The sequence below is a fragment of the Aotus nancymaae genome, unplaced genomic scaffold (assembly GCF_030222135.1).
Source record: "Aotus nancymaae isolate 86718 unplaced genomic scaffold, 86718_ANA_hifiasm-v0.15.2.pri h1tg000064l_0, whole genome shotgun sequence".
NCBI classification, from domain to species: domain Eukaryota; kingdom Metazoa; phylum Chordata; class Mammalia; order Primates; family Aotidae; genus Aotus; species Aotus nancymaae.
Genome location: NW_026988478.1, coordinates 9,680,812 through 9,693,473, shown reverse-complemented (window position 1 = coordinate 9,693,473; position 12,662 = coordinate 9,680,812). Strand labels below are relative to the sequence as shown.

General features: G+C 34.8%; 1 protein-coding gene across 1 annotated transcript in view; it reads right to left on the bottom strand.

Annotated features, from left to right (window-relative positions):
- Window positions 1-1,108: 1,108 nt before the first annotated feature.
- Window positions 1,109-12,662, bottom strand: part of HSD17B4 (hydroxysteroid 17-beta dehydrogenase 4) — an 88,898-nt gene continuing 77,344 nt past the window's right edge. The window contains exons 22-24 of the mRNA XM_012448564.3: window positions 11,700-11,838; window positions 6,559-6,686; window positions 1,109-1,535 (exon numbers count right to left, since the gene is read on the bottom strand). Of these exons, the coding sequence (XP_012303987.1) occupies window positions 1,446-1,535; window positions 6,559-6,686; window positions 11,700-11,838 (357 nt within the window). The 3' untranslated portion in view covers window positions 1,109-1,445. The remainder of the gene's footprint in view (window positions 1,536-6,558; window positions 6,687-11,699; window positions 11,839-12,662) is intronic.

The following is a 12,662-nucleotide window of genomic DNA, read 5'->3' as shown; positions in this document are numbered from 1 at the left end:
CAGGACATGGATGGAGCTAGAGGCCATTATCCTTAGCAAACTAACACAAGAACAGAAAACCAAATACTGTATGTTTTCACTTATAAAAGGAAGCTGAATGATGCAAACACATGAACATATGGTGGGGAACAACACACAGTGGGAGTGTTGGGGTGGGTGAAGGTGGGAGGAGGGAGAGCATCAGGAAGAATAAGCTAATGGATCCTGGGCTTAATACTAGGTGATGGTATGAGCTGTGCAGCAAACCACCATGGCACATGTTTACCTATGTAACAAACCAGCACATCCTGCACATGTACCTCTGAACTTAAAAGTTTAAGGATTTTTACAAAATTTTTTAAAAAGACGTATTACCCCAATTGCTGGGTAAGCCAACTCCAGGAATTGCCCTGCCGCTTTGACTAAGGTCATGGCCCCACTGCAGAGCCGGTCATAACCAATGACTGGTTGCCTCAGGACAATTCTGAATGGCCATCCCAGCTTCGGAGTTCCCCAAAAGATCAGTCAAGGCCTTATCATAACTGCAACCACAGCCTAATGTCTCCGTCTGCCCTGTCCTGCTTCCTTTGCTTCTCCTGGCAGGTGCTGCTCCTAAAAGCACTCCCAAATCAACTTCCTGAACATGAATCTCCATCTCAAAGTCAGCTTCCTGGGAAACTCAGCTGTACTAGCCACCCACACATATTCTCCTCAGCTGTGTTACATGATTGAAATTTACTCCATCCCTGACCTTAGCATCCCACTTGCTGCTGGTCACCTCTGCAGACAACTCATCCAAAGAGCATCTCCCAGCACACTTCATCCAAGCTAAATGTTGAGGAAAATAGTGACGTGGCAGTACTTGCTAGTGACCATCTTTTTTATTTGAGACTGCTGATTATTCAAGAGAGCTATACCTGGTAGATTTATAAACATTATATGTAGTAAAGAATTTCCAGCAAAGGGAAGGGGAGAAGAAAGAAAACTATTTTGAAGCACAAAGACTTTTCTCTTGCTTTAAAACAGAATACTATCAGAACAAAGTGTGAAAAATGAGTACATACATGGAAATTCACATAAAAACTGGAGTATCAATAAATAAATTTTAAAAAACCAGAAAATCACAAAAAAAGGTATCAAAGGCCTTTACTGATTTAATTTTCCTTTCAACTTATCAATGCTATCGCAAATTCTAAAGAAACTGGACTTGGGTGAAATTTTTTTATTATGAAGATACAGATCTAAGAACAGAAGGATAATTAGGTGCTATCTTATAGTTCCTTGTAAAAATAATGATATGTGAAAAATTAGTAGAAAATGAAAATCTGAAAAGTTACCTCATATCTGAAAATGTTGAGCAATTTCCCCTGCATCTTAGTTCTAATCACTTTTGCAGAATAATCAAGCATATTTGGGTGAAGTGAGTATTTAATTACTCCATTTTTATTAATAGTGTAGTGTGCCCTTCAGAGTTTGGCATAGTCTTTAAGAATCATCTGAAGTTTCTGGCTCAGCATGATGTTCCCTTTGGCCTTCAGTCTGCCACTAAAGAATGCCTGCAAGGAGAGGAGGGAAAAAGAGTGCCAACTGTTACCATGTTATAGTTTATTAATTTTTTTAAGATCATTATTCAGGCTGAATACAACTGAGTTAATAATTCTAGACAACAAAGGGAACTTTTATTTCACAATGACAATTTAATAACTATAGATAGCATGTATTTTTAAGATATCTAAGAAAAAAGAAAAAATGATTCCTGTGTATTTTAGAATACTATACAATAATTTATCTGAACTCACAGATCTGGGAGTTCTGTTTCAACCTACGTTTCTGGCTTTACTTTATATTCTTACATATGAATTTGAGACCATATTAATAAAAGGCTATACTGTATTCCTCATAATAATATTCAATTCTGAACTTTTAAAAGCAGATTTAAAATATTTACATTTTCATGAACTAGAAAGCCGTGTAATGACAAATTAAAGAATATAACACAACAGTAAATAGATCACGGCTACAGCTTCAGAATGCCTGGGTTAAAATCCAGGCTTTGCCCCTTAATAGCAAGATGAGCTGGAGCCAATGCTTAGATACTTAGCCTCTCTGAGCTTCAATCTTCTCATCTATAAAAGGCATGACAACAGTACCTATATAACACAACTCTATTGTGTGAGTTAAATAAAATAATGTTTACAGTGGTTAGCTTAGCAGTTTGACATGTGATAGGGAGTCTTACTTCATCATTATTACTAAGCAAAAGCTGGTGTGTTAAAAAACAAAGAATTCCTGTACCACTTCTGTAGCAAACCTGATACAGAAATTTGTGCAAGTTGCTTAAATTCTCCTTCAGTGCAAATTCCCTGTCAGTAAAATAAAAGTAATAAACCATAAGTTTTTATAGCTTACATAAAATATGAAGTGAAAAAGCCTCTAGATTTCTAGCTAAATGGAGAAAATAGTGGTATCTATACACACTTCGCATTATAAAGCAGCTCCACAAATACAATCTCACTTAAGAATCACAGCTGTCAATTTGAAGTGGGCACATCAGCAGTTCTTACCCCAGCTGACATATGAGAAACTGAATTTCAGACAGTTTATTAAATAATCTGCTCAAGTCTACAGAGCCAGCAAGAAGTAGGGCTAGGGCTTAAACTCAGGTCTCTGCTCAGCAACGCTTGTTAACAATACTTGTTAACTAGCAGCACTTAGTCTCAGAAGCAAACCCTAGTGAACTGGAGAAAAGGCAACAACTTTTTATTTCAGAAATACTGAGAGAGAGCTCATTCAGTCACGATCAAATGCTTTCAATCAAGAGACCAGGATTTCAAAACTAAAATTTTTTTCACTATGCAGTTACAAAAACAAACAAACAAACCAATGGTCTGCAACTCATGCAGGGAAGGAGTCAGTACTTAGACCCTTAGGCTGCTAAGTACTAAACTCTGAAACGGATTATAACCTAAAACACGAACATCTAATTACTTTAAGTAAAAATATCAATTTTTGATAGTTATTTTTGAGAAGAATTTTGTACATAAATCTTTCCTTCTATTTTCTTATTTTTTAAAGTTCTTAACCATATATCCATATTGCCAGTTTCCCAACTCTTCTCTGCCATGCACCTGACATCACAGCAAACTCTCAGGGGCACTGTGGAATACTATAAATTTTGGAGGGAAATACAGTTATAATGGTCAAACACAAAGAAACTAATTGTTTCAAACTGCTTTATAAATAAAACTGTTGGGTAGATGGTTTGGCCTGGAGTGCCATGCAAAAAGTAGTAAGACTGTAAACTGCCATAAAGGAAGAAGGTCTGTAAGCACTGTGCTTTCCAGAAAGACTATACCAACTATTGATTGACTGACTGAGACAGGGTCTTGTTCTGTCACCCAGGCTACAGTACAGTCGCATGATCACAGCTCACTCTAGCCTAAATTTCCTTGGCTCAAGTGATCCTCCCACCTCAACCTCCCAGGTAGCTGGGACTGCAAGTGTGTACCACCACACCAGCCTAATTTAAATTTTTTTTTTTTTTTTTTTTTTTGTAGAGACAGGGTCTCTCTATGTTGCCTAGGTTCAAACTCCCAGACTCAAGCAATCCTCCAGCCTTGGCCTCCCAAAGTGCTGGAATTACAGGCATGAGACACTGTGCCTGTCCTATACCAATCTTATATTCCCTCCAGCAGCATGTGAATTATCTTATCCCAACCATAAAAATAGTATTTTCTTACACTTTGAAAATATGAGGCAAAAATAACATGCTTTAATTTGCATTTTTGGATACTGGGAAAAATCTTTTTTCTCTTGTATGTCAGTCATTTCTATTCATGTCATTAATTACTGTTCCATATCACCTTTTCTACTGAGGTTGTAGTGCTTTCCAGAATTTTTTATATATTAATAATATCAATATGCTATATATCATTTTATTTTTTTCCTTGATTTATGGAAATATACTATAGAATCTGACATGCAGAAATTTCTAATTTCTATATAGCCTAATCTACTGTTACTGAGCTTTCATTCCTTACTTCTATACTTGCTTTAATCTACCCAAGTATTAACTGAATGTCTACAGTATACTAGGCAATATTCTAGGCTAGGCTGAATATCCGTCCCTGTTCTCACAGAGCTAACATTAAACTAGGGGAGTCAAAAAGTAAAATGTAAACAAATAATTAAAGCCTGTTATAAATGCAATGAAAGAGAAAACAGGAAGCTATTAGAATATAACAGGAAGAAACTATTTTGGATGAAATGAAGCCAGCCATGCAAACAGCTAGGAGGAGAAATTCCAGCAAAGGCAAATGCATAGACATTGAAGGAGTAAAAGCTGATGGGAAGGAACTGAGAGGAAGGACAAAATAACTAGAATTACCATTGCAGATGATGAGGCAAGTGGCATGGGATGAAGCCGGGAAAATGAGCAATGAAAAGGAACATCACATACAATATGGTACCAGGTAGCTTGGATTTTATACATGTGCAAAAGGAAATCTTGGAGATTTTATTAAGTGGGGTGATAAATATGAACCAGCAATTAATGATAGTAGTAGAAATGACTAATATACATAAATAATCTGATTTACATTTTTAAAGGACTACTCTGGCTCCTGGGTGGAGAACAACAGACTGAATGGGAGAGACAAGCCAGGAAGAAGTAAGGCAGGTGAAAGATAACAGAGGCTAGGATCACGGTGATATCCCTAGAGAGGAAGAGAAGATGAATTCAAGATATGTTATGGAGAAAGATCAGAGAGAAGTAAGGATGAAAAGGATACAGAAGGGCAGAAGGAATTTAAGATAATTTTTACATTTCTGGGCTTATTAATTTGGGTAGACAGATGACGGTACCACTGATTAAGAAGGAAGAGACTGGGGGAGAAAAATAAATCACAAGTTCTATTTTGGTCACAGTAAGTTTGACATGCTGGTAAAATTTCCCACTAGAGTGGTTAAGTCAAGGGGTGGTTCTGTCACTACGGAGCTCAGAGAAGACTAAATGGAGCCAAGTTCCTCCTGCGGTGGCCTTTGTACTAGTTGTTTCCTTAGCCTGATGACTCATTCTGGTACTCTGTTCAGTCTCTAGCAGGCATTTCAGGTATCTCAGAAAACCCCCATCAGGACTTTAAACAACCCTATTTAAAATAGTTCCCTTGTCCTGTCACACTCTAACTCAAGGGTTGGCAAACAACAGCCAGAGAACCAGATCTACTCTGCTGTCTGTTTCTGTAAATAAAGTTTTACTGGAACACAGTCATACTCCATTGTTTACATATTCTCTATGGCTACTTTAAGGCTACAATGGCAAAGCTGAAGAGCTGCAACAGAGACTATCTTGCCCACAAAGCCAAAAATATTTACTATGTAACCCTCTGCAGAAAAAGTTTGCCAGTCATTGCTCTAACACTCTATTCTGCCTTATTTTTCTCTAACTTGAGATTTTATTTCCTTTGCATTAGTACACTAAAAGGAAGTTCTATACAGTAGGATTTTGTCATAATTCAGCCAATACCTAGAACCTGAATCAGAGTAGGAACTAAATAAATTCCTGGAAAGAAATTAACAGAGGGTTCACTGCATTGCCAAGCACTATACTAAGCTCTTCATACATTATTATTGGGTTTAGTTCTTACAACAAGCCTTTGTAAACATTACAGTTATTATACTCATTTTACAAATGAGAAAACTAAAGCTTCTGGATGAAGTGACAGGGCCAAGATTCAAATTTAGATTTTATCGGATGCCAAAGACTACTTTTTACCTACTATACTACTTACAATTCCTTTTAGTTTTTCTATACAAGAAAACTAAATATTTCCTCATTTATTCAAATTACTCCTATGCAAAAGCTATTTTTTAATAACTGCACTCATCCATTTGTTTGAACACCTTCATTCTAAGAATCAAAAAGTTAGTTCTCTTGGGATTTCCAGCTACATAATCACAAAATGAAAATATATTTTTCTCCTCCATTCTAATTGCCACATCAACTACTTTAGTTGATAAAATTTTGTATATTTACTTTAATTTTATATATTTGTGGATTGGCCAAAAGTTTCAGAATAATATTAACTAAACAATGGTCATAGAAGACGCTCTTGTCTTAATCTTGATTTTCCACTGAAATGCCTCTAAGATTCACCTTAAGTAAAACATTGGCTATTATGTTAAAATATTCTTCTATTTTCAATATTCAATGATTTCTTAATTTTATATATTGGGAATGTCTAATTTTATGTAGTATCTACTAATATGTGGTTTTTCACCTTTAAACACACAACAGAATATTATTTAAAAATCTAGATGTGGGTTCTACATTATTATACTGCATCCTGAAGAGAAATTTCACCACCCCCCAAAAAAAATCAGTCTTAAAAAGTGTCAGCTGAAACTCCATTAAAAAAGAAATACATGACCTGTCAACCAGAATATCAGTATCAACTGTGTCATCTTCAGAGTTCTAAGAAACCTGTCTTATAAATCAGAATTTGGGAGTCAGCTCAAAAAGTGCAATTGTCAAAGAGGAAGCAATAAAACAATAAATAAATGAACATTTGAGAACATCACCTTCTGAGGGTCAAGCCTGCCCAAGACCACCTCCATGAAATCTTCATCTGAAAGTATGATTGTTGTATCAGCAGCACCTTTTGCAGGGCCTTGGTACACTTTTCCAGAGCCACTTTTCAGGTCAATAGCTGGAAAAAATAGGAAGAAACGAATGTGTATCTTTTTCTCTCCACAAAATGAGGGTAAAATAAACCAACTAAAATGTTTCCAAGTTAATGTGACATTAATTCTATACTTATTCTATCTATCGATTATACACTATTTGTCATTTAGAAAAAAGCAAAATACAGAAATACAAGAATACAGAAATTTGAGGTGAAGATGTGGAACTTCAAACTCTGCAGTGGCTCAGGTCATGGTCTCCAACCACCACCATCACCTTGAGTTTATAGACACCTATAAGATCACACCTAATCTTATTGCAGAAGTGAAGAAATAGATTGCATTCATTTTCTCTTAGTGGCAGAATTCTTTATAGCCATCTTACTGTTGATTTTTAGCTCTGCATTTATGTAATTAAGCTTCTGAAAGAGTCCATAACAATTTCAGTCATACTTTACAGCATTTAATGAGGAAGGGGTGAGGTAACTTGGAATTTGAAATGAGAATATGACATTTGAAAACTTGGAGACCCCTGAGGATCTTATTAGGATATATACTTTACAAATCACAAAGGGCTACTACAGGAGAAAGAAGGAACTGTTTTTGTTTATGCCTCCTTCCCTTAATATTAGAAGGTCTTTGTTGGCATAAACATGTTTTGTCTTTGTATCCCCTATACTTCCTTGAAGAGAAAGTACTTAGGAATTATTTATTAAATGGAAAAGCACATGAAAGAAGGATATCTACCCTCCAAAAATATATATATAATATATATTAATAGTAACAAACTCAAATAAAAAAAACTAAGGTTAAAAATTAAAGTTAAAAAAATAGTCACACCAAGAGCATACTACTTTTGTGTTATTCTGCCAAAAGTTCATAAACTAAAACTACTCATAAAAAAATCAACTAAAAACAAACTAAGAAACATGCTATAAAATAATTGGTCTGCAGTCTTCAAATATCTCAAAATCTGGAAAAGCAAAGACTGAGGAACTCCTCCAGATTAAAGCAGACTACAGATCTAAGAACCAAATGTAATGTACAATCCCAGATTGGACCCTGATCAATTCTTTTTCTTTCTTCATTTAATAATAGAGGACATTATTGGGACAATGTTTGCTATAAAGGATATTATTGGGACAATGTTGAAATAGTAACAAGATCTGTGGATTAGCTAATATACTGTATCAATGTTTATCTCCTGATATTGATCATTGTTGTGTGACTAGTTAAGAGAATGTCAAAATGCTACTAGAATAGTCTCTTAGGCATAAAGGGACATCATGTCTACAAGTTACTCTTAAATGCTTCAGAAGAAAAAAACACATATGAAGGAAAAAATTAGCAAAGTAGATGGGATCAAATTTTAACAATTTGACAAAACTGGATAAAAGACAGACAAAAGTTCCCTGTAGTAGTTTTGCAACTTTTCCATAATTCTGAAATTGTTTCAAACAAAAACATTACAAAATGATGTTACTAAGATGAATAACACACAGAAGATAGAAAGTCAGAATTGTTTTAAATAATGTTGTGCATTTGTGTGTACTTTTGAAGATAAATGTACATGAGCATGCAGCCAGGAGCTGCTCCTGGAAGAGAAGAAGCAGTCAGTGTTGCTTAGGGAATAGAGTGACCCTGAGGCAGATATGTCTCCAACAAACAGGACCCCATTCCTAACAGGAGAACATATTTCTTTCCAAACAATATCTTTCAAGGCTTTTCTATAAATGAATGAGGCACTCATTTCAATCCAAATCCAAAATTTGGAACCAACACCCTTGAGATTTAGTTTATATCCAAGTTGAGAGACCTAAGCGGCAATCTGGTTTGACTGCTAGATGAGCACCAACCCAGGAGGTCACAGGTTTTAATAATCATATGGTATCCCCAAGAATTAATAATTCTGGTATCAAAAGAATGCCAATTCTCAAACCTCTGTATATTCTTATATATTATGGCAAATGTCTAGGATTAAAAATAGCTAAGTTCTAACATTAAAGAACATCCTCATCCAGTCACATCATCATATAGTACATACACAGTACATAATAGAGGCTTGGATTTAGTCCAGATATGCAGACTTAATTCTATGCAATTAATTATAGTACATATTTTTTTCAAACTCGGCTTATTTTATTATTTAACAAATAATATTCAAACAAAAATCCATAGTATTTGTACCATATTGCTATCTAAATGTAAATTCCACTTATGTTCCTATAATGGAAAAGATTACAAATATGTGAAAGGAAATCAAATTTAAATTCAGAAGGATAACAACCAAACTGCTCTATGACAAACACAGCTTAAACTATCATCCTAAAGAAAACAAAACAGATTTTGCTCAGCAACATTATATTTAGCACATGGAAATAAATCTTTGTAAAAAGTTTCAGTAATATTATTTTACAGGTATTGGATACATACAGACAATAGATTTCTATTTGAAAGTATAGGACTGTCGGTGCCTAGAATACCAATAAATTACATATTTAAAACCTGTAGGCCAAATTCTATGATATTCATCTTGTTTACAGACAAATGGAAACATTAGAACCACTATTCCGTAAAGTGAACAGCAAAAGCAGATAATCCTTCAGGATCAGCAAAGATTTTCCTTCCATTTTCTTCCTGCATGTCATGAAGCAAGGTGGTGAAGCTAACGTTCTTAATTCCAACTACTAATTCCTCAAATATGGTTTCCAACTCTCTGCCTCCAGCTATGAAGTTACTCCTAAATTCTAGGTCCACAGTCCCCACAATCTAGTCCAGATCTTGGTTGGCTACAGTTTTGGTCACAACTTAATCATCTTCTCTCCCAAACCTCCCTTCTCTACCTGTTTCTTACTTCTAGTAATGGAGCCAACATCCTCAAGCACACGTGCTCAAAACCACAGCATTAGTTTTGACTCTCTCATTCCTGTTGTTTTTTAGACATAATCAGTAGCTAAGTTAGTCAATTCAATCTTAGCAATAGTTCTACATAGGCCCTCTCCTGTCCTTTATTACCATTTCCTTAATTGAGGTCTTCCTTCCCTTTACTCTGCAATGCAACAACCTTTTTTCCTCAACCCCAGTATTTCAGCTTTCCTGACACACTGCCTCTAAATAATTATTCCTATGGATTTAAAAAAAAAAAAAGGCATCCTGTTTATGCATATTTGTAGTCTCCACCTAGCAGAGAACTTGACACATACTCAAATGTTTACTGAATGACACAATCCTCCCATTCTCTGAAAGCAGAGCACCCTTTTCCATGTCTCTCATCACTTGTGTTCTGTAAGAATTATTTATATACATGTACAGGTCCACAATTCCTTATCTGAATGAATTGCTTCAGGCTGGGTTTTGAAACTGGGAATCAGATTTTAGGAAAGAAATGTAATGCATAAAACATGTATTACATATTACAAAAGGCCCCCAATGATGCAACACTCTATAAACAAGTATATTACTTCTATACTTGACTAACTCACACTAGGTGAGTTAAAGACAATCGACAGCATCATGTAAGTTCAAGTCAGGCTTCACCAGCAGTTATGAGAAAAAAACTGTTCATTTCTAGAGCTTTTTGGTTTCTGGAGTTTCAGATAAGAGTAACTATGTTTTAATTTTCAGAAGGAGACTGTACTGTAGGCCACATAAATCCTCTGATTCTTTATCTTCCTTATGCCTTTATGTCATCTTTCATTTTCTCTGCATTTTTACTGTTGCTCAGAACAATAAAATAGTTTTCAGAGGGTTTACTAAAACAACTTCTGGCTAGTTTTAGAAATTAATAGCAATAAATACTATAAAATATGTCAGTTACTTATTGTTTCATTGGTATCATATTATACTTACATATTTCACTCATACTAAATAAAAAATAAACATCACTATCCATACAACAAACCTATTATTTTAATAGAAGGTACAGTATCAATTTCAGAACCTTTTTTTAAAAAGGCAGCCATACTATTTTCTAAAACTATGCTTTCTACACAGCTTTTAGCACTCATTCAACATGTACAGTCAGGCTAGTTACTATGTGTTATTGACCATATTAGAAGCTAGAAATAGACAAACTGCAGCCCTTTCTCAGGGTTAAGCCCAAGGTCAAATGAGAGAAAACATACAATTATAAATCACCAAAATACAGTAAGAAAACTGTGGCAAGCAACAGACTCTGTTGATTGAAAGGGAATTCAGAGACTTATTTCTCTATCTCCTATCCATTTTCATCTTTTCAAACTAATTGAAGAATCTCTAGGAAAATAAAGGTGTATTTCCTTTATTTTCTAAAATGAGGAATATTCTATTATTTTAGAATATTCTATAAATAAAAGTTTGTGCCATAATTAAGGATGTGAGTTATACAGCAGACACAAAAGATCTGATACAATATTTTTTCTTGGTTCTTTTTATCCTCTAATTTCTCTTTCTTTACAAAATGGTACCAGGGTCGATTTGGACGTCCATATTAGTGAAAAAGAAATATGACTGCTTTCTTTCTGCAGCAAGATGTTTTATACAAAGTGCATGGAACTCTAATAGATAATTTCCCTAGACTAAAACAAGTATCTTTGACTACAATCTGTATATAGCAAGAAAATAGTAATTTTATGCTGATAATTAAGATAATCCAAACTACTGTTTTGATATGAAGAAAATAATTTTATAACTGTCAAATATAATGACTTAAAAATACTTCATTTCGACTTGATCAATTTGCCTTATGTTTAAGAAGCTGAAGAATAGATAGATAAAGATGCATATAGCCAAGATGACTGTTTAAACTACTTTCAAGGCTTACGATGAAATCTTAAAATGGGTATTTTCATTTCAATTGATTCCCTATATGCTACACACACATATACAGACACACACACACCTTTGGGCATTCCCAAACCTGTCCATTCCCATGTGGGGGAAAAAACAACTTACCTGAAAAGGTAAGATTTACCTACCTTCAAAGGTCTTTAATTGTTAAAAAGATACTTTATTAACTAAGAGTCACCTTAGAAAATAATAAAATCACGGCTATTACTTACTCCACTTAGCTCCAACATTTCCGCCTTTAGTTATATGCCACTCAAATACAGCATTTACTTTCTTCACTACCTCATGCCCAACATCCTTTAGGCGGCGTCCTATTTCCTCAAATACAAGGGTACTCTGAAGCTCCTCGCCCTAACAACAACAACAAAAATTTTAAGTTCTTTAAAAATAACTCAAGGAGAAAAGTGATTACAAAATATATGTGGGAAAAAAAAGTGATTTTTTTAAAACTCTGCACATAGTTACAGTTTTTTCAAACAATGTGTCTTTTATACTTTATTTATATTTATATATGTCACTCAGAACCTGTCCTCTTAATAAGAGGATTTTACTTTTATTAAAATTCAGAAATAGTATTTTAAAGGAACTGGACAACCTACGTTTCAGTTAACTTCAGGAAGATCCTGATCAAATTAATCAACTTCTATGGTCTCATTTTTTTATTTATAAAATGGGACTAAATTACATGAAGTCTGAATTTCTTAACAACTCTAAAACTTCTTAGGTTTTTTGGATTTTTTTTTTTTTTTTTTTTTTTTTGAGACTGAGTCTTGTTTTGGTGTCCAAGCTGGAGTGCACAATCTTGGCTCACCGCAACCTCCACCTCCTGGGTTCAAGCAATTCTCCTGCCTCAGCTTCTCGCATAGCTGGGATTACAGGAGCCTGCCACCAAACCCGGCTAATTTTTGTATTTTTAGTAGAGACTGGGTTTCATCATGTTTGCCAGGCCGCCTTGAACTCCTGATCTCCAGTGATCTGCCCACTTCAGTCTCCCAGAGGGCTGGGATTACAGGTGTGAGCCACTGAGTCCGGCCTAAGTTTTTTTCCTTAGATTATTCTTAAGGGACTTTAATTTTCAGTCACCTATGTGGTTTATGATAGACAATTAAAGATCATGGGTATGAAAACCTCAACATTACAAAGTTAATATTTCAGAGATAGAATATAAACATTTT